General features: G+C 48.0%; 2 protein-coding genes across 2 annotated transcripts in view; both read right to left on the bottom strand.

Annotated features, from left to right (window-relative positions):
* The window catches only part of LOC140069132 (uncharacterized), a 137,009-nt gene that overhangs the window by 50,953 nt on the left and 66,606 nt on the right, over positions 1-19,450 (bottom strand). The window lies entirely within an intron of this gene.
* LOC140069134 (protein S100-A1-like) overlaps positions 10,922-19,450 on the bottom strand; it is a 31,398-nt gene continuing 22,869 nt past the window's right edge. The window contains exon 3 of the mRNA XM_072114499.1: positions 10,922-12,513. Coding sequence (XP_071970600.1) covers positions 12,286-12,513 — 228 coding nt within the window. The 3' untranslated portion in view covers positions 10,922-12,285. The remainder of the gene's footprint in view (positions 12,514-19,450) is intronic.

The raw sequence follows: 19,450 nt of genomic DNA, 5'->3' as shown, positions 1-19,450 counted from the left end.
AACCTCCCGAATAACATACAACCTCCAGGAGAACATATCCTCCAGGAGAACATATAACCTCCAAAATAACATACAACCTCCAGGAGAACTTTTTACTTCTCGAATAACATACAACCTCCAGGAGAAAAGTAACCTGCCGAATAACATACAACCTCCCGGAGAACACACAACCTCTAGGAGAACACACAACCTCCAGAAGAACATACAACCTCCCCAATAACATATAACCTCCAGGAGAACTTTTTACCTCTTGAATAACATACAACCTACAGGAGAACAGAAAACCTCTAGGAGAACATATAACCTGCCGAATAACATACAACCTCCAGGAGAACATATAACCTAAAGGAGAACCTATAACCTCCAGGAGAACATATAACCTCCAGGAGAACATACAACCTCCCGTATAACATATAACCTCCAGGAGAACATACAACCTCCCGTATAACATATAACCTCCAGGAGAACATATAACCTCCAGGAGAACATATAACCTCCAGGAGAACTTTTTACCTATGGAATAACATACAACCTCCAGGAGAACACACAACCTCTAGGAGAACATATAACCTCCCGAATAACATACAACCTCCACGAGAACATATAACCTCCCGAATAACATACAACCTCCACGAGAACATATAACCTCCTGAATAACATACAACCTCTAGGAGAACATACAACCTCCAGGAGAACATATAACCTCTAGGAGAACATATAACCTCCAGGAGAACATATAACCTCCAGGAGAACATACAACCTCCAGGAGAACATACAACCTCCAGGAGAACATACAACCTCCAGGAGAACATATAACCTCTAGGAGAACATATAACCTCCAGGAGAACATATAACTTCCAGGAGAACATACAACCTCCAGGAGAACATATAACTTCCAGGAGAACATACAACCTCCAGGAGAACCTATAACCTCCAGGAGAACATACAACCTCCAGGAGAACATATAACCTCCAGGAGAACATACAACCTCCAGGAGAACATAACATTTCCACCATTCTGCCCTCCACTGATGCCCAGTCTACCTTAGCAACATCAAAGACCAGATTTAAGGGATAACAATACCCCTGCCAGCATACAGGCAGTCCAGACCTCATGCTCCTTCTCAGGAGTCTGTCCTTCAAAGTCTGTCAGCAGTCCAGACTACAGGAGTCTGAGAGTGAAGAGATAGTGGGGAGCACACCTTCAGTGCTAATACAGAAACCAATTTCGGGAACAAAGTCAGGAGACTCTAATCCAGAGCTGCAGCTTCCACAGTTTGGACACAGCTCCATCTCAATTATCCCAGCACCTACTGCCAGGCTGGAGCACTATTTCTGCGGACCACTCTCCACGACCACTCCAGTATCTGAATCTAGATCTTCTGTTTCACCGTTCTGGCCAGTTGGCTGCTACCTGTTCAATAAAGAACCGTGAGTTGATTTGCACAACGTTGCCTCCGTCTGATCCCTGGATACGGCTGTTACCACCACAGGCTCCCCATCCATCACCCAGGGACATATCTTACAGACACCACCTGCTGGAGACCTGCCAGGCTGTAGGACAGCCCTCCAGTCCCCATACTAAGCACCATGACCACAGCGCACCCTTGGCCGCCAGCCACTCCGGTATTCTGGGCCCCGGCGGCCTCCTCTGGATTCCAGATCCCAAGAGAAACGCCTACAAGGATCTGTACAATGAGGATTCCTGGCTGCATCTTTCATCTGTTCCCCAATCTGCAGTGCCCCAAATAGTGACCCCTGTGAGTGCCCCGTCTACCGCCATCATGAGCACAGGCCCCAATGCCATCCATGGACCAGGACTGGTCCAGGAAAACACTCTCCAGTTGCAAGTATGTGCGGCTCTCAAGGGTCTTCCATGGCCAAAGAAGCCGCTGAGGATGAAGCAGATCCAGAAGTTCCGGTGAGGGTTGACCTTCCAGCGATTCCTTCTCAGTGGGGTGATGACCCGGCTCCAGAAGAGTTGGAGGCTACAGATGGAGCAATGGCGCTAGCTCGAGGGCCCATCTACTTGTTCTTAGATCCGTCCATGAGGATGGGCTCTACAGATTCACCGGCTGATGAGGCTGATTCCCCCGGAGCTCAGCACAACTACCCCTGAGCCACTAAAAATGTAAAACCTCTTTCAGATAACGTACAGAACAGTTTCAACAAAGAAAACCAGCAGTTCAGTGTTCACCCAGCTTTATTAGCACTTAAACGATGAAGCAAAGGCTTCTTTCCCAGTGTAGACAATACATGGTGTGCCTTGCAACCCGAGGTAGCCGTGCTGCTTCCAGTAACGTCATGGTAATGTTTTAAAGGAAACCTACCAGTTAGAATGGTAGGGGTAAGCAGTAAGTACCGAGCACCAGCTCAGGGTGAGCTCAGGGTGAGCTGGTGCCGGTACTTACTTTCATTAGTGTTATTAACTGCTGTATCGCGGTTTTAACACTTTTTAAACTTTAGAGCAGAAGAGGCTTCGGCGCTGGGCGTGACCGTGCGCGTGCAACATCTCCGCTATTTCCTATGGAGGCGTGCTCACGCAGCGCCGAAGCCTCTTCTGCTCTAAAGTTTAAAAAGTGTTAAAACCGCGATACAGCAGTTAATAACACTAATGAAAGTAAGTACCGGCACCAGCTCACCCTTAGCTCACCCTGAGCTGGTGCTCGGTACTTACAGCTTACCCCTACCATTCTAACTGGTAGGTTTCCTTTAAGCTGTGCACCCATTGGGCTGGTAAAGCCAGTGTGATTACTGTTTTTGCACAACTTAAGTCAGTTTGCATATAACTAGAGATGAGCGAACATACTCGTCCGAGCTTGATGCTGGTTGGAGCATTAGCGTACTCGTAACTGCTCGTTGCTCGGACGAGTATTTCGCCCGCTCGAGAAAATGGCAGCTCCCGCTGTTTTGCTTTTTGGCGGCCAGAAACAGAGCCAATCACAAGCCAGGAGACTCTGCACTCCACCCAGCATGACGTGGTACCCTTACACGTGGATAGCAGTGGTTGGCTGGCCAGATCAGGTGACCCTGGGATAGACTAGCCGCTGGCCGCGCTGCTCGGATCATTCTGTGTCTGGATGCCGCTAGGGAGAGAGCTGCTACTGGTCAGGGAAAGCGTTAGGCTGTTCTATTAGCTTACTGTTAGGCAGGAGTGATTCTCAAAGAACCCAACAGCCCTTCTTAGGGCTACAATAACGTTATACATTTTTTTTTTGTTTGCTTGTGGCTGGGCTTGCTGGCACTAGTAGTGCAGCTAGTACCATATTGTGAGGAATTAGCAGGGGGACTTGCTACCGTTGTGTTTAGCTCTTAGTGACACACATATCCACCTCAAACACCAAAGTGGGAAAATTTATTAGGGGTTTGAGTAGAATTAGGCACAGTCTGCCAGTTTCTTTTTATTTTACGTTTATTTTTTTCATAACTCAGCGTCATCTCATCTGGCATAGTAGTGTGCTGTAATACTTGGCTAGAAAATAGCCATAGGAGAATACAAACGTCTTACTTACGCCTACAGTAGCGTTATATATATTTGATTTCTGGTTGATCTGCTGGTGGCTGTACTTGCTGCAGTGCATCTACTATCAAATTGGGAGCAATTTGGAGTGAGACTTGCGACCACTGTGTTTTGCGCTTAGTGACGCACATATCCATCACAAAGACCAAAGTGGGAAAATTTATTAGGGGCCAGGGTTGTATTTCAATTAGGCACAGTCTGCCATTTCCTTTTTTATTTTACGTTTATTTTTTTCATAACTCAGCGTCATCTCATCTGGCATAGTAGTGTGCTGTAATACTTGGCTAGAAAATAGCCATAGCAATAGGATAGCATCGTTTGGTTTTAAAAACTAAAAAACACAAAAAAACAAAAAAAAACAAAAAAAAGTTTAAAAAAAAAAAAAAAGTTATAACTCTCATTTTCAAAATGTTTAACCCGAGGGCTAGGGGTAGAGGCCGAGGGCGGGGACGTGGGCGTCCAACTACTGCAGGGGTCAGAGGCCGTGGTCCTGGGCGGGGTGAGACACCACCTGCTGATGAGGGAGCAGGGGAACGCCGCAGAGCTACACTCCCTAGGTTCATGTCTGAAGTTACTGGGACTCGTGGTAGAGCACTGTTGAGGCCAGAACAGTGCGAACAGGTGATGTCGTGGATTGCCGACAATGCTTCGAGGAATTTGTCCACCAGTCAGTCTTCCACGCAGTCCACCCATGTCACCGAAATCGGCACTCCTCCAGCTCCTGCACCTCAGCCTCCTCCCCCCCAGTCTGCCCCCTCCCAGCAAAATTTGCCATTTGAACCGGCATACTCTGAGGAACTGTTTTCTGGACCCTTCCCACAGTCACTAACCACTTGTCCGGTTGCTGATGAGCAATTTTCCGATGCCCAGGTTTTCCACCAGTCGCAGTCTGTGGGTGATGATGACCTTGTTGACGTAGTGGAAGAAGTGTGTAAAGAGGTGTCCGGCGATGAGGAGACACGGTTGTCAGACAGTGGTGAAGTTGTTGTCAGGGCAGGAAGTCCGAGGGGGGAGCAGACTGAGGGATCGGAGGATGATGAGGTGACAGACCCAAGCTGGGTTGAGAGGCCGGGTGAACACAGTGCTTCTGAGACGGAGGAGAGTCCTCGACCAGAACAGGTTGGAAGAGGCAGTGGTGGGGCCAGACGGAGAGGCAGGGCCAGAGCAGGTGCATCAGCGCCAAATGTGTCAACTAGTGAAGCTCCCGTGGCGAGGGCTCCTGCTGCGAGGGCTAGATTTTCAGAAGTCTGGAGGTTCTTTAAGGAAACACCGGATGACCGACGGACTGTGGTGTGCCACATTTGCCAAACCAGGATCAGCAGGGGTTCCACCACTACTAGCTTAACTACCACCAGTATGCGCAGGCATATGAATGCTAAACACCCCACTCTGGCACAAAAACCCCATCGTCGCCTCCACGATCCTCCACAGCATCCACCAGCGTTCAGCTCTCCATACCCCAGACGCTGGAGCGGAAACGCAAATATAGTGCAACCCACCCGCACGCCCAAGCCCTTAATGTGCACATCTCCAGATTGCTAAGCCTGGAGATGCTGCCCTATAGGCTAGTAGAGACCGAGGCCTTTCGCAGCCTCATGGCGGCGGCCGCCCCTCGGTATTCGGTCCCCAGCCGCCACTACTTTTCCCGATGTGCCGTCCCAGCCCTGCACCAGCACGTGTCAGACAACATAATCCGTGCCCTGACCAACGCCGTTTCTGACAAGGTCCACCTGACCACGGACATGTGGACGAGTGCTGCCTGGCAGGGCCACTATATATCGCTGACGGCACATTGGGTTAACTTGGTGGAGGCTGGGACCGAGTCTGACCCTGCGGCTGGTCATATACTGCCGACGCAGAGGATTGCGGGGCCTACCTCGGTCCAGGTGTTTCAGGCCTACTATGCCTCCTCCTCCTCCCACCCCTCCTCCACCTCCTCCTCCGAATTACCATCCGTGGGCATGGCGCCATCAGTCGGTAGCTCTAGGCACAGCAGCAGTGCCGTCGCTAAGCGACAGCAGGCGGTGCTCAAACTGCTGAGCCTAGGTGATAAAAGGCACACCGCCCAAGAGCTATTACAGGGCATTCCGCATCAAGCTTGTTAACTTTGTCGCCACCCTGCTTTGTAATCCACAAAATATACTGGAAAACTTTTTTCATTTACGGATATTATTTCAGCGCTTCTTGCGCAGATGTTTACATTCCCCTCACCCGCCATATCCCAAACTTATAAGAACGCTACTACACTTGATCTTATACAAAAGGTTCTTAGAAGTGCTGTTTGGGGAGTAGCCTAGAGACAGGGGCTTGGATTGGCGAAAGCTCGCCTGGCAGCGGAGCGCCAGCTCCATGCCAAGATCCAACTAACAAAGTTTTAACTGCAGCACCTTTAATCTACTACTAGTTCACTGCCTCCATACATCGTCCCCTTATCAAACGAGCTGTGTCAGGCAGAATTTTGGATTGTTTTCATGGCTTCCATGTTAACTTTGTCGCCACCCTGCTGTGTAATCCACAAAATATACTGGCAAACTTTTATCATGTACTGATATTATTTGAGCGCTTCTTGCTCACCTCCTTTGGTTCCTCTCTGCCACCCATTGGTTTGAAGCCTGAGTCCATTTAGGGTATGTCGCCATGCCACTCTCTAGCCTGCCGCTGCTGCCGCTGCCTCTGCATGCCGTCCCCTATAGTGTCAGGGTCAATTATTGCATGTTTTAGATGCTATCTAGCCTCATTCGGTCACTCTGTCATGGCCATGCTGTTGCCCATAATTTTGGCATAATGGTGCGATTAAGCAGCCTCAGAGGCATCCATGCATGCTGCCCCTGCTGTTTCCTGTCCATTTCCATGGTGTTTCCATCCTTTTCTGAGGTTCCCAGGTGTTTGGCCGAGCTTCCCTGTGCAGAGCCTTGGTCCCCTTGAAAAATGCTCGAGTCTCCCATTGACTTCAATGGGGCTCGTTACTCGAAACGAGCACTCGAGCATCGGGAAAAGTTTGTCTCGAATAACGAGCACTCGAGCATTTTAGTGCTCGCTCATCTCTACATATAACCTCTTTCTTTAGACTTTGCAGGGATGTAGCCAAGACTGTGTCAGAACGTCTTTATGTCAAAATTCTGACCACAGGCTTACGCCTAAAACCTAGACGTCATACAGGAGGGTAAGACAGTCAGATGGCAGGTATACCGTATGTATTATACCTATCAGTTATGTTTATGATGATGCCACCTGGGTGACGTGTCTTCGGACAAATTTTCAGGCCTTGGTGCAAGGAGTGGATTACAGCACATGACACTTAGCAAGCAGTTGCTTTATGGGCATTAGCTACCAACTGTACAGTCCTCATTTTTATGTACCAGTCCGACACCAACCCCGGTGCTTGTAGCTAGGACCGTGGGCGGTTTGTCTCCCATGCACTGCAGATAGCTCAGCACTTCCCAAAAAGTGCACATGCTGTAGTGTGCATGTACTATCTGGAAGCTATACGCTGCTGGCCATCTTTGGTTTTCCTTCCCATCCGGTCCATACCCGAGCTGTGGGCGGCTCTTTCGATTACCTAGGGGGTATGCAACACCCCTGCCAACGTATAGGCAACAGAGTAGTTGCAAATGAGGCCTCTACCTGTCAGGATCCATCTGGTGAGCCTGTGCAACTCACCCAAGGGTTAATGCAGGGAGATCTCAGGTAACAGCAGCTGTAGCCTCTGCCTGGAAAGGCAATAGTTAAATTGGTGTAAGATGTTACCCACTTATATGGCTGTATTGTAAACTGGAGTGTGATTGGAGAGGTGCTACCACCTGACCAGGGGAGTATAAAACCCCAGTGCAGGGGGAGCACCTGGTCCAGTCCAGACCTCATGCTCCTCCTCAGGAGTCTGTCCTTCAGAGTCTGTCAGCAGTCCAGACTACAGGAGTCTGAGAGGGAAGAGATAGGGGCACATGTACTTACCTGTCCACATCGCGATCCCCGATCCGGAGTGTGCCGCGATTCACTAAGATCCTGCGCCCGATATCCTGCATGTGTCGCTTCCCCGCTCAGGTCCCCGGAGTTCACCTTCTTCTTCTGCAAGTAAGTGCTTGGCTTGCGACACAATTTTTATGAATTTTTACGGATCGTCCGACAGCCCCGCCCCCAGATTTTTGTTGCATGAAAGCCGGCTCCAAAATCCAATCAGTGCACCAAAAAACACTTTTAAATACCTGTCCCAGCGGCGCACATCGGAAATCGCCGGGATGTCTGACGAAAGTGCGGTCCGTGGGGCCCTTAGTACATGAGCCCCATAAAGTGTGGAGCAAACCTTCAGTGCTGAACCAGAAACCAATCCCAGGAGTCAGGAGACTCTAATCCAGAGCTGCAGCTTCCACAGTTTGGAGACAGCTCCATCTCCATTATCCCATCACCTACTACCAGGCTTGTAGTATTCCTGAGGACCACCCTCCACGAACACTCCAGCACCAGCATCTGCTGTTTGACCATTTAGGCCCATGTCCTGAGAACTGTTCAATAAAGAACCATAAGTTGATTTGCACAACGTTGCCTCAGCCTGATCCCTGGATATGACTGTTACCACCACGGGCTCCCCATCCATTACCCAGGGACTTATCTTACAGACAGTCAGGGGTTGCCCCAGGGAGACCCAGTACATCAGCCTCTCCCTCCATATTTCTTGCACACACCACCTGCTGGAGCGCTGCCAGACTGTAGGACAGGCCTCCGGTCCCCATACCAAGCACCGTGACCACAGCGTGCCTAGGCCGGAACCGCCAGTCACTCCAGTATTCTGGGCCCCGGCTGCCTCCAGGCCCCAAGAAAAGGCCCCGGTGGGGGATGTTGCAGATGGCGCTCAGGGCATGCACCTTGTGACGTTCGCCACTACAATGGGAATGGGGTCTCAAAACAGAGGTGCAGGATTGAACATATCAGCCTGCCCCAGCCTGGTTTCAGAGGCTACATCAGGCCCTAATGAAGCAAAAACAGAGCGGGCAGCTACTGTGTACAGTTTAGTGGTAGAGATTATACTACACTGCGCACCGACTGGTGGTGATACTAAACTGAAGACCAATTGGTGGTAGTGATTATATAACACTGAGGACTGACTGGTGGCAGTGATGATACTAGACTGAGGACTGACTGGTGGTAGTGATTATACTAGACTGAGGACTGACTGGTGGCAGTGATGATACTAGACTGAGGACTGACTGGTGGTAGCGATGATACTAGACTGAGGACTGACTGGTGGTAGCGATGATACTAGACTGAGGACTGACTGGTGGTAGCGATGATACTAGACTGAGGACTGACTGGTGGCAGTGATTATACTAGACTGAGGACTGACTGGTGGTAGCGATGATACTAGACTGAGGACTGACTGGTGCCAGTGGTTATACTAGTCTGAGGACTGACTGGTGACAGTGATTATACTAGACTGAGGACTGACTGGTGGTAGTGATTAAACTAGACTGTGGACTGACTGGTGGAAGGGATTATACTAGACTGAGGACTGACTGGTGGTAGCGATGATACTAGACTGAGGACTGACTGGTGACAGTGATTATACTAGACTGAGAACTGACTGATGGTAGTGATTATACTAGACTGAGGACTGACTGATGGTAGTGATTATACTAGACTGAGGACTGACTGATGGTAGCGATGATACTAGACTGAGGACTGACTGATAACAGTGATTATACTAGACTGAGGACTGACTGGTGGTAGTGATTATACTAGACTGAGAACTGACTGGTGGTAGTGATTATACTAGACTGTGGACTGACTGGTGGAAGTAAATATATTAGACAGAGGACTGACTGGTGGAAGTGTGTATAGTAGACTGAGGACTGACTGGTGGCAGTGATTATACTAGACTGAGGACTGACTGGTAACAGTGATTATAATAGACTGAGGACTGACTGGTGGCAGTGATTATACTAGACTGAGGACTGACTGGTGGCAGTGATTATACTAGACTGAGGACTGACTGGTAACAGTGATTATACTAGACTGAGGACTGACTGGTGACAGTGATTATTTCACAATGAGGACTGACTGGTGGCAGTGATTATACTAGACTGAGGACTGACTGGTGGCAGTGATTATACTAGACTGAGGACTGACTGGTAACAGTGATTATACTAGACTGAGGACTGACTGGTGACAGTGATTATTTCACAATGAGGACTGACTGGTGGTAGAGATCACACTACACCGAGGAGTGACTGGTGGTGATACTAAACTGAGGACCAATTGGTGGTAGTGATGATACTAGACTGAGGAGTGACTGGTGGTAGCGATGATAGTAGACTGAGGACTGACTGGTGACAGTGATTATACTAGTCTGAGGACTGACTGGTGACAGTGATTATACTAGACTGAGGACTGACTGGTGACAATGATAATACTAGACTGAGGACTGACTGGTGGCAGTGATTATACTAGACTGAGGACTGACTGGTGGCAGTGATTATACTAGACTGAGGACTGACTGGTGACAATGATAATACTAGACTGAGGACTGACTGGTGGCAGTGATTATACAAACACCAAGGACTGACTGGTGGTAGTGATTATACTAGACTGAGGACTGACTGGTGACAGTGATTATACTAGACTGAGGACTGACTGGTGACAGTGATTATACTAGACAGAGGACTGACTGGTGCCAGTGATTATACTAGACTGGGGACTGACTGGTGACAGTGATTATACTAGACTGAGGACTGACTGGTGACAGTGATTATACTAGACAGAGGACTGACTGGTGCCAGTGATTATACTAGACTGAGGACTGACTGGTGACAGTGATTATATTAGACTGAGGACTGACTGGTGACAGTGATTATACAGACACCAAGGACTGACTGGTGGCAGTGATTATACTAGACTGAGGACTGACTGGTGACAATGATAATACTAGACTGAGGACTGACTGGTGGCAGTGTTTATACTAGACTGAGGACTGACTGGTGACAATGATAATACTAGACAGAGGACTGACTGGTGACAGTGATTATACTAGACTGAGCACTGACTGGTGGTAGTGATTATACAAACACCAAGGACTGACTGGTGGTAGTGATTATACTAGACTGTGGACTGACTGGTGGCAGTGATTATACTAGACTGAGGACTGACTGGTGGCAGTGATTATACTAGACTGAGGACTGACTGGTGGTAGTGATTATACTAGACTGATGACTGACTGGTGGTAGTGATTATACTAGACTGAGGACTGACTGGTGGCAGTGATTATACTAGACTTAGGATTGACTGGTGGCAGTGATTATACTTGATTGGGAACTGACTGGTGATAGTAATTATACTAGACTGAGAAGCAGGGACAATGATTATTAAAGATTGTGGACTGACTGATGACAGTAATTATACAAACACCAAGGACTGACTGGTGACAGTGATTTTATTAGACTGAGGTTGAGTCTTCTTTCTGGTTGGGTCTTTTTTCTGAGATGGGTCTTCCTTTTGGTTTGGGTCATCTTTTTGGATCCTTCTTCAGTGTCCACTTGTTTCTGACCCGGGTCTTCTCTTTGCCTTGGTCCTCTTTCAGAGCTGGGTCCACTTTCATTAGTCTATTTTTCTGAATCATCAGGTCTTTTTTTTGGTTGGGTCTTGTTGCTGAGTCGGGGCTTCTGGTTTGGTTGGGTCTTTATTCTGACCTTGATCTTCCTCTTTGTTTGGGTCATCTTTTTGGATTGGATCCTGCTTTAATGTCCAGTCCTGCTTCTGGGTCATATCTTGCATGAGGGCTGAACATTGTTTCTTTGTTGGATCTGGTTTCTGCTTTGGATCTTTTTGTACAGAGCATTGGTTCTGAGCTGTGTCTTCTTTCTTGCTTAGACCCTCACTCAGAGCGGCGTCCTCTTTTTTAGTCCTATTTACAGTCACATCTTGTTTCAGGATCTTTATGATGGGGTCTTGCTTTTGAATTGGGTCTCCTTTTTTAGTTGAGTCTTTTTTCTTAGATGGATCTTCCATTTTGGTTGGGTTTTTTCTGGGTTAGGTTCTCTTTTTTGCTTGGGTCTTGCTTCAAAGTTTGGTCTATTTGATTGGATTCTTGTTCCTGTTTCTCAGGTAGATTTTCTTTTTGTGACTTCTCTACTTTTTGTGTTTTCAGTTAGATGAGTTGAGTCTTGTTTGGTTGGATCTTCTTTTGGGTTGGAGCCAGTTTGAGGGTCAGGCTCATGAGCTGAATTATGCTTTTGGTTGGCTGAGTGGAGTCTTCCTTCCTTATAAAGTGTTATTTCTGGTTTGGGTCTTTCTTCTCGATTTGTTCTTGTTTCTGAGCTGGATCTTGTTTTTGGATAGGTTCTTGTTTCTCGGTTTGGTCTTGTTTTTGGGTCTGATCTCGCAGAAGAACTGAACATTGTTTTTTGTTTGTTGCTTCTTTCTTAGTTTGTTCTTCTTGTGCTTCAGTGTTTTATCTCTGTTGGTTCTTGTTTTTGTCTGGAATCTTGTTCCTTGGTTTGTTCTGTTTTTTTGGGTTGTGTCTTGATTCTGGGTTGGGTCTAATTTTTGGAATGAATCAAATTTTGGGGCTGCATCTTGTGTTTTGGTTTGATCTTGTTTGTGGATTGGGTTTTGTTTCTCTGTTGGGTCCTGTTTCAGTATTGGGTCCTTCATCTGGTTTGGGTCTTGTTTTTGGGTTAGAGCTTGTCTTTGAGTTGGCTCACTTTTCTCAGTTGGATCTTCTTTCTGGGTTTTGTCATGTTTGAGGATTTGATCTTGGGTTGAGCCCTCTCTCTTGGTTCAATCTTGTTTTGGGGTTAATTCACATGTTTTTGAGGATGTTGATGGGTGCAGCAATGAACCTTTTTGGGATGCAGAGATCTGACCTTTCTTGGACCTCGGAGCTTCAAAATAAGCAACAGCAACTTTTGATACAAGTTCTAAAAATTCCTTAAAGTCAATCTCTCCATCATTGTTTTCAGCAGGTGCTCGCAGTATGGCTTCAATAGTGTGGGGATCTCCGGAATCCTAAGGAGACAGAAACAACAACCAAATTATGAAAAGCTCTTCAGGAGTAAAGTGTTGGTGGATACACCTAACTGAATGTTATGTTTTTTCTTTGTATTTTATATTTAATTTCAAGTCACAGCAGGCAGAATGGTGGAAGATTTGAGATTTGAGGTGTTCACTCGGTTGGCCGACTTACTAGCTGGGAGTGCAGCTGGGTGTACAGCTTCCAGGGCTCAAAAATGTGCGATACTTTCCCAAGTGCCTGATTTTTGGATATATTAATGATATTTGTGTTCCAAGTCAATTACCCATATCATGGATATATGTAACATGTTATTTTGGTCTAGAAGACGAGTCTCTACATGTATGATGTCACCGGTAGCTTACATTTACATTTACTTGGCAGCTGTGATGATGGATTATTTCTGAGAGTCTTAGCTCCAAGTCAGAACTTTTTAAAAGTTTTCAGAACATGTCTTTTAATCCACCCTGAACCCATATCCTAATGTCCCCACACAATAATACCTTCCTCCCCTTACAACCTACAAACTATCTTTGGCCACCCCTAGGGACTTCCACTTGGTATAATGTCTACTTGTGGCCTATCCACACAGTATAATGCCCCTTCTTCTACTCCCACACAATATAATGCCCCAATTATTGTAACTTGCATGTTATAGAATGCCCCTAAACTGTAAAATGCCCAATTCTTATTTGTCACCACCCTAAACAACACCATATTGTGCCCCCCACTTAAAATGCTCACTATTGTGCCCCCCCCCTCGGATAATGTACAACTTTTGTGCCCCAATTTCATATACCTCCTTCATAACCAAAAACTAATACCCACCTAGGCCCGGTATCCCCCTGCCACTTTGGTGTGTGGCTCGGAGGGCAGTGATATATTGGTGTCATCACTCCTGCTCAATGGTGAAGCAGGAAGCTGAGGCTCCCTTCTCCACACAGAACGGTGGAATGGACCCTAAGGATTTGGACTGTTCCTCAGAAACCAGGACTGTTGCGGGTAATCCCTACATACTTATATATACGGCCATGAATATGTAAACAACATTCTACAATGTTCATATTTTTCCCCTAAAAAATAGTCTTGTCATGACTGTCCCTTCATAATGAGCCACGTTCCCGGTTTGAACAGTTAGACCCAATGTCAGCTACACCCAACACCACCGGGAGACACCCAACCAGCTCCTGAAAACACTAAGATTTCTCATGTGAAGAGGAAGATCCATTACCATAATGATTAACCCTTCATGTGCCGCTGCCTCTGTGCGCTGATTGGCCATAGAGTTCAGCAGGAGGATTCTCTGTGGGCCGTAGCCCTCAAACAGCTGATGGGCCGGTCTCTCCCTCCATGCTGTGCCGGGCTGTGATCCCTGTATACAGGCTCCTGCACTGCCCTCATTCCCATACGTATCCATATGATAATCTAACCTTATTATATGGATGCAAACCGGGGGTGGAGGGCGGTGCAGTAGCCTGTTCTCCTCTGCAGTGATACCTGTATCCTGCTGCTGACTTCTGCCTATTCTGAGATACAGTCTCATATATCTATCAGCCCTATCTGTAAAATCCTCTCCGCTTCTCCTGCAGTGGGCAGGACTTCATGGTTGTGACATCAGCTAAGGGCACTGAGGCAATGAGGGCATCCACATGAATGTGCACAAACAGCCCAGCCAATCAGGACACAGAATCAGATCATCACAATCACTTCTGGTTTGTTGATCCAGCAAAGATTTAAAGTTCCAGCGCGCCATTAATTGGCACTGGCCATTTCACTAACTCTATATAAGCCTGTCTCTTCCTGCAAGCCCTTGCCGGATCTTTGTGCCTCACAGCCTGAGAGAAAGCTATTCTGCGATTTGCTTGAGATTCCTGTGTCTCCTGCGTTCCTGTGTCTCCTGCGTTCCTGAGTCCCTCTGTGTTCCAGTGTTACCTGAGTCCCTCCGTGTTCCCTGGTACCAGTGTTCCTCCGTGATGCTGTCCTGTGTGCTGTGTTCCCATAACCTTCTGCTTGGACCTCCTGTTGCTGACCCCGGACCAGACTCTGACTTTGAATCTCTGCCGCCTACCCTGACCTTGTGCCTGGACTTCGACCACGAGATTGTCACGCACCCGTCCTTAATTGGAAGATGGGAGAAGTTCTCCGTTGGGGTCCGGACTGTCAGTCTCATTGCCTAGAACAGTGGTGGCGAACCTATGGCACAGGTGCCAGAGGTGGCACTCAGAGCCTTCTCTATGGGCACCCTTACTATCACCCAAGGGCAGTGTTCGTCATCCTCTTGCAGCCCAGGACCCTAGAAGGAAGCTACAAAGATAATCCAAACTTTTTCTCCTTATTTCTACTGTATTGGTGTCCTCAGATGCCTATACAATTCAAACCTGCGAAAAAGCAGGGAGCAATAAGTTACGGCTTAAATTGTCGCATTGGCACTTTGCGAAAAAAAATACATGGGTTTTGGTTGTAGTTTGGGCACTCTATGTCTAAAAGGTTTGCCATCACTGGCCTAGAAGTTCCTCACCTAGTATCTGTCTTGCCAACTACCCGGGTTGACAAGCCTCTGAAGAATCTTCCAGCGTGCTACCGAGACTACGCCGATGTTTTTTCTCAGAAACAAGCGGAGGTCCTGCCTCCACACTGCCCCTATGACTGTCCCATTGCCCTGCTGCCGGGTATGTCTCCTCCATGAGGACGAGTATACCCGTCGTCGGTGCCTGAGACCGATGCTATGTCTGCCTATATTAAGGAGAATTTTCAAAAGGGTTTCATGTGGAAGTCTTCTTCTCCCGCTGGTGCTGGCTTCTTTGTATCCAAGAAGGATGGTTCCCTTCGTCCGTGCATAGATTACCGCGGTCTCAATAAAGTCATGGTGAAAAACCGCTACCCGTTACCTCTCATCACTGAACTCTTTGACCGACTATGGGGTGCCAAGGTTTTCACCAAGCTGGATCTGCGAGGGGCATACAACCTCATCCGTATTCGGGAAGGCGACGAGTGGAAGACAGCTTTCAATACCCGTAACGGACATTTTGAGTATCTGGTAATGCCCTTTGGACTCTGCAATGCTCCAGCTGTTTTCCAATAATTTGTTAATGACATCATCAGAGACTTCAGATTCATAGTCTACCTGATTGACATTTTGGTGTTTTCCCCAGATCTTCAGTCTCACCAGATCCATGTCCTCAGGCGCTTAAGGTCCAACCGTTTATAAACCGAACTCTAGAAATGCTTATTTCACCAGAGTAGTCTTCCATTTCTGGGATATGTCATTTCTGATAAAGGCCTTCAAATGGATCCTTCCAAGTTGGGAGCTGTACTTCAGTGGTTCCTTGTGGCTCCCATCGTGACATTGACTAAGAAGAATGCTAATGCAAGACAATGGCCTCCGGCTGCTGAAGATGCCTTCACTAGGTTGAAGTCTGCTTTTGCCTCTGCGCCTGTACTCACAAGGCCTGACACGGAAAAGCCTTTCCAGTTAGAGGTTGATGCCTCATCCGTTGGTGCTGGGGCTGTCCTTACCCTGAAGGGGCCCAAAGGTTGTACCTTCACCTGCGGTTTCTTCTCAAAGACGTTCACACCTGCCGAAAGGAATTATTCCATTGGAGATCGGGAACTCTTGGCCATAAAGCTAGCTTTGGAGGAATGGTGCTATCTTCTGGAAGGAGCTCGTCATCCGGTCCATATTTATACTGACCACAAGAATCTCCTGTATCTACAGACTGCTCAGCGTCTTAATCCTCGTCAGGTTCGTTGGTCTCTTTTCTTCCCCCGATTTGATTTTCTCATACATTTCCGCCCTGCAGAGAAGAACATTAAAGCCGATGCTCTTTCTCGTGCTTCAGATGTGGTTGGAGAAGATCCTACTCCTAGTCATATTGTTCCTCCGGAACGGCTGGTTCTTGCTGCTCCAGGGGTACAGCGTTCTATTGCCCTCATTTCCCATTACTATTGGTGGCCAGACCTGGCCAAAGATGTGTGAGATTTCGTGGGTTCGTGTATTTCCTGTGCTCATAACAAGCCATCACGCCTAAAACCTGCTGGTCTCCTGATGCCGTTGCCGATACCCAGTAGCCCGTGGACTCATGTGGCCACGGACTTTATTACAGACCTTCCACTGTCCTCTGGGAATACTGTCATCTGGGTGGTAACCAACCGGTTCTCAAAAATGTCCCATTTCATTCCACTGCCTGGTCTGCCGTCTGCTCCGCGCCTTGCCAGTCTATTCTTCATCCACATCTTTCGGCTACATGGACTTCCGTTGCACATTATTTCGGATCGAGCGGTTCAGTTTGTCTCTTGCTTCTGGCGATCTCGGTGTAATCAGCTACAGGTGAAACTGGACTTCTCTTCTGCGTACCATCCGCAGTCTAATGGACAGGTAGAGAGAGTCAACCAAACTCTAGGCTTCTACCTTCGCCATTTCGTCTCGGCTCGCCAAGATGACTGGTCCGCTTTATTGCCATGGGCGGAGTTCTTATACTATTCCCCGAACTCTGAAACTTCTGGTGCTTCTCCCTTCTTCATCGTTTATGGACAATATCCACTTCCTCCTCTTCCTCTGCCTGTGCCGACGGATGTTCCTGCTGTTGATGAGTTGATACACGATCTGAAGACCATCTGGGAGCAGACTCGCCTTTCATTGCGGCAGGCTTCCGCCCGTACCAAGCTCCAGGCTGACAAGAAACGCAGGCCTCCTCCCATCTTCTCTCCAGGTGATAAAGTGTGGCTGTCTTCAAAATATGTCCAGCTGAAGATTCCCAGCTACAAGCTTGGCCCTCGCTATCTGGGTCCATTTGAGGTGCTGAAGCGTATCAACCCCGTGGCCTACAAGCTCCACCTTCCTCCATCTATGCGCATCCCAAACACCTTCCATGTCTCCCTCCTGAAGCCAGTCATCTTTAACTACTTCTCCCAGCAATCCCCTCCTGCTCCTGTAGCAGTTTCCCCAGATGTCTATGAAGTTAAGGAAGTTCTGGACATGAAGATCATGAGGGGTAAGCGGTTCTATCTTGTAGACTGGAAGGGGTTCGGGCCGGAGGATAGATCTTGGGAGCCCGAAGAGAACATTTTGGATCGGACTCTCCTCCAGAGATTTCTTGGGACCAAGAAGAAGAGGGGGAGGCCAAAGGGGAGGGGGGGGTTACTGTCACGGGTGCTCCCGCGATCCCTGTCTCGGATCGCGGGTGCACCCATGCCTCTCCAGGGTCCGGTGGCCGGCTTCACTCACCTTCCCCGGCTCCAGCCGTCTCTGTACTTCAACCTTGGCCGCCACTGCAGACATGTCACGCCTGAGGAATGACCTGGTGGTACCACTTCGCAGCTTGTCTAACTCGCCTTGCGGCGGGCTCTGGTGTAGACCGGGCACCCCATAGACTCCGGTCCCAGGTAGTGGCTTGTGTCATCGTCTGCAGTGGTCCAGAGGATCCACACCCGCTAGCCGGACAGCGTCATTGTCCTGTTTGCTGGATCAACAAACCAGAAGTGATTGTGTTACTTTCTCCAGTCCAGGAGGGATCTACAGCACGGACCTTGACCCATCTTGCTGTGAATCGGTGAGCAGACTTTTTTCTCATCTTTTGCATGATGTCACAGAATCCGGGTAACTGCTTGTACAGAGATCTAGTGCACAACAAGGCAGGGGAGACATAGAGCTGAGAGCACAGAGCACTGGATCTCTGCATCATACAGGAATCTACTACATCACAAAGAGGACAATATATAAAAACATGTCCAACTACACTATACAACACCTACACAGGAATAACAAGATGAACACATGGCGGCATCACAGGATGTGCACATATATATAAATGTGCAACACCCCCCACCGGGCCTTTTCTTGAGGCCTGGAGGCAGCCGGGACCCAGAATACCGGAGTGGCTGGTGGTTGCAGCCTAGGCACGCTAGTGTCACGGTGCTTAGTATGGGGACCGGAGGACTGTCCTACAGCCTGGCAGGTCTCCAGCAGGTGGTGTATGCAAGAAAGATGGAGGGAGAGGCTGATGTACTTGTTCTCCATGGGGCAACCCCTGAGGTGTCTATAGGATGAGTCCCTGGGTGATGGATGGGGAGCCCGTGGTGGTAACAGCCATATCCAGGGATCAGACAGTGAATAAATACCAATATTTCTAAAAAGATAGAAAGCATCAACAATTCATAAGAAACCTTCAGGACTTCAAAGAGAATAGGGTTTATTGCATATTGAGCCAAAGACATCAACCCTGTGCCACTGATACGGAGGTCTCTTCAACAGAGGCGGGAGTATCAGATAGTGAAGGGTCCTATAAAGATAAAAAAAAGGACATAGTATCAAAAGAGGTGGGAGGGGGACAGGAAGGGACTCAGGGGCCCGTATTTTTAGAGAACACATACCCCCAGAGGAACAGAAACGTGGGGGACCGGATGAGTTTGGCAACTTTGTAAATTCACTCAACCAGAATCATATAGGCATTTTACATCAGAGATTTATAAAACAAACCTTCCGTTCCTAGACGCGCTGATCACGAAATTACCGGATGGTACACTACACTCGTCCATTTATCGCAAACCAACAGCAACCAATTCACTATTAAGATGGGACAGTCATCACCCATTTCCCCTACGTAAAGGAATGTCCAAGGGGTGATACCTGCGGCTACACTGAAACTACCGTTCAGAAAACGAGTTCCGGCGGCAAACGACAGATTCCTTGAGCGTGGGTCTCCTGATAGGTTCCTCAGAGGCTTATCAGGACAGTTTAAGTAAAAGTCATACTGATCTTCTACATGGTCCACCAAAAGAAAAGAAGGAATCAGACGATAAACTGAAGGTCATAGCCACTTTTGACAATGGGTCGGAGGATGCCAGGAAGATCCTGGAGAGACATTGGCCCATTCTGTTGATGAACAAAGATTTAAAAAAATCTGGTAGGCCTAAGCCCCTCAATCACTTCTCACA

This window comes from Engystomops pustulosus, chromosome 7, assembly GCF_040894005.1.
Source record: "Engystomops pustulosus chromosome 7, aEngPut4.maternal, whole genome shotgun sequence".
NCBI lineage: Eukaryota > Metazoa > Chordata > Amphibia > Anura > Leptodactylidae > Engystomops > Engystomops pustulosus.
Note: the sequence above shows the minus strand (reverse complement) of the source record. Positions and strands in the feature narration are given on the sequence as shown.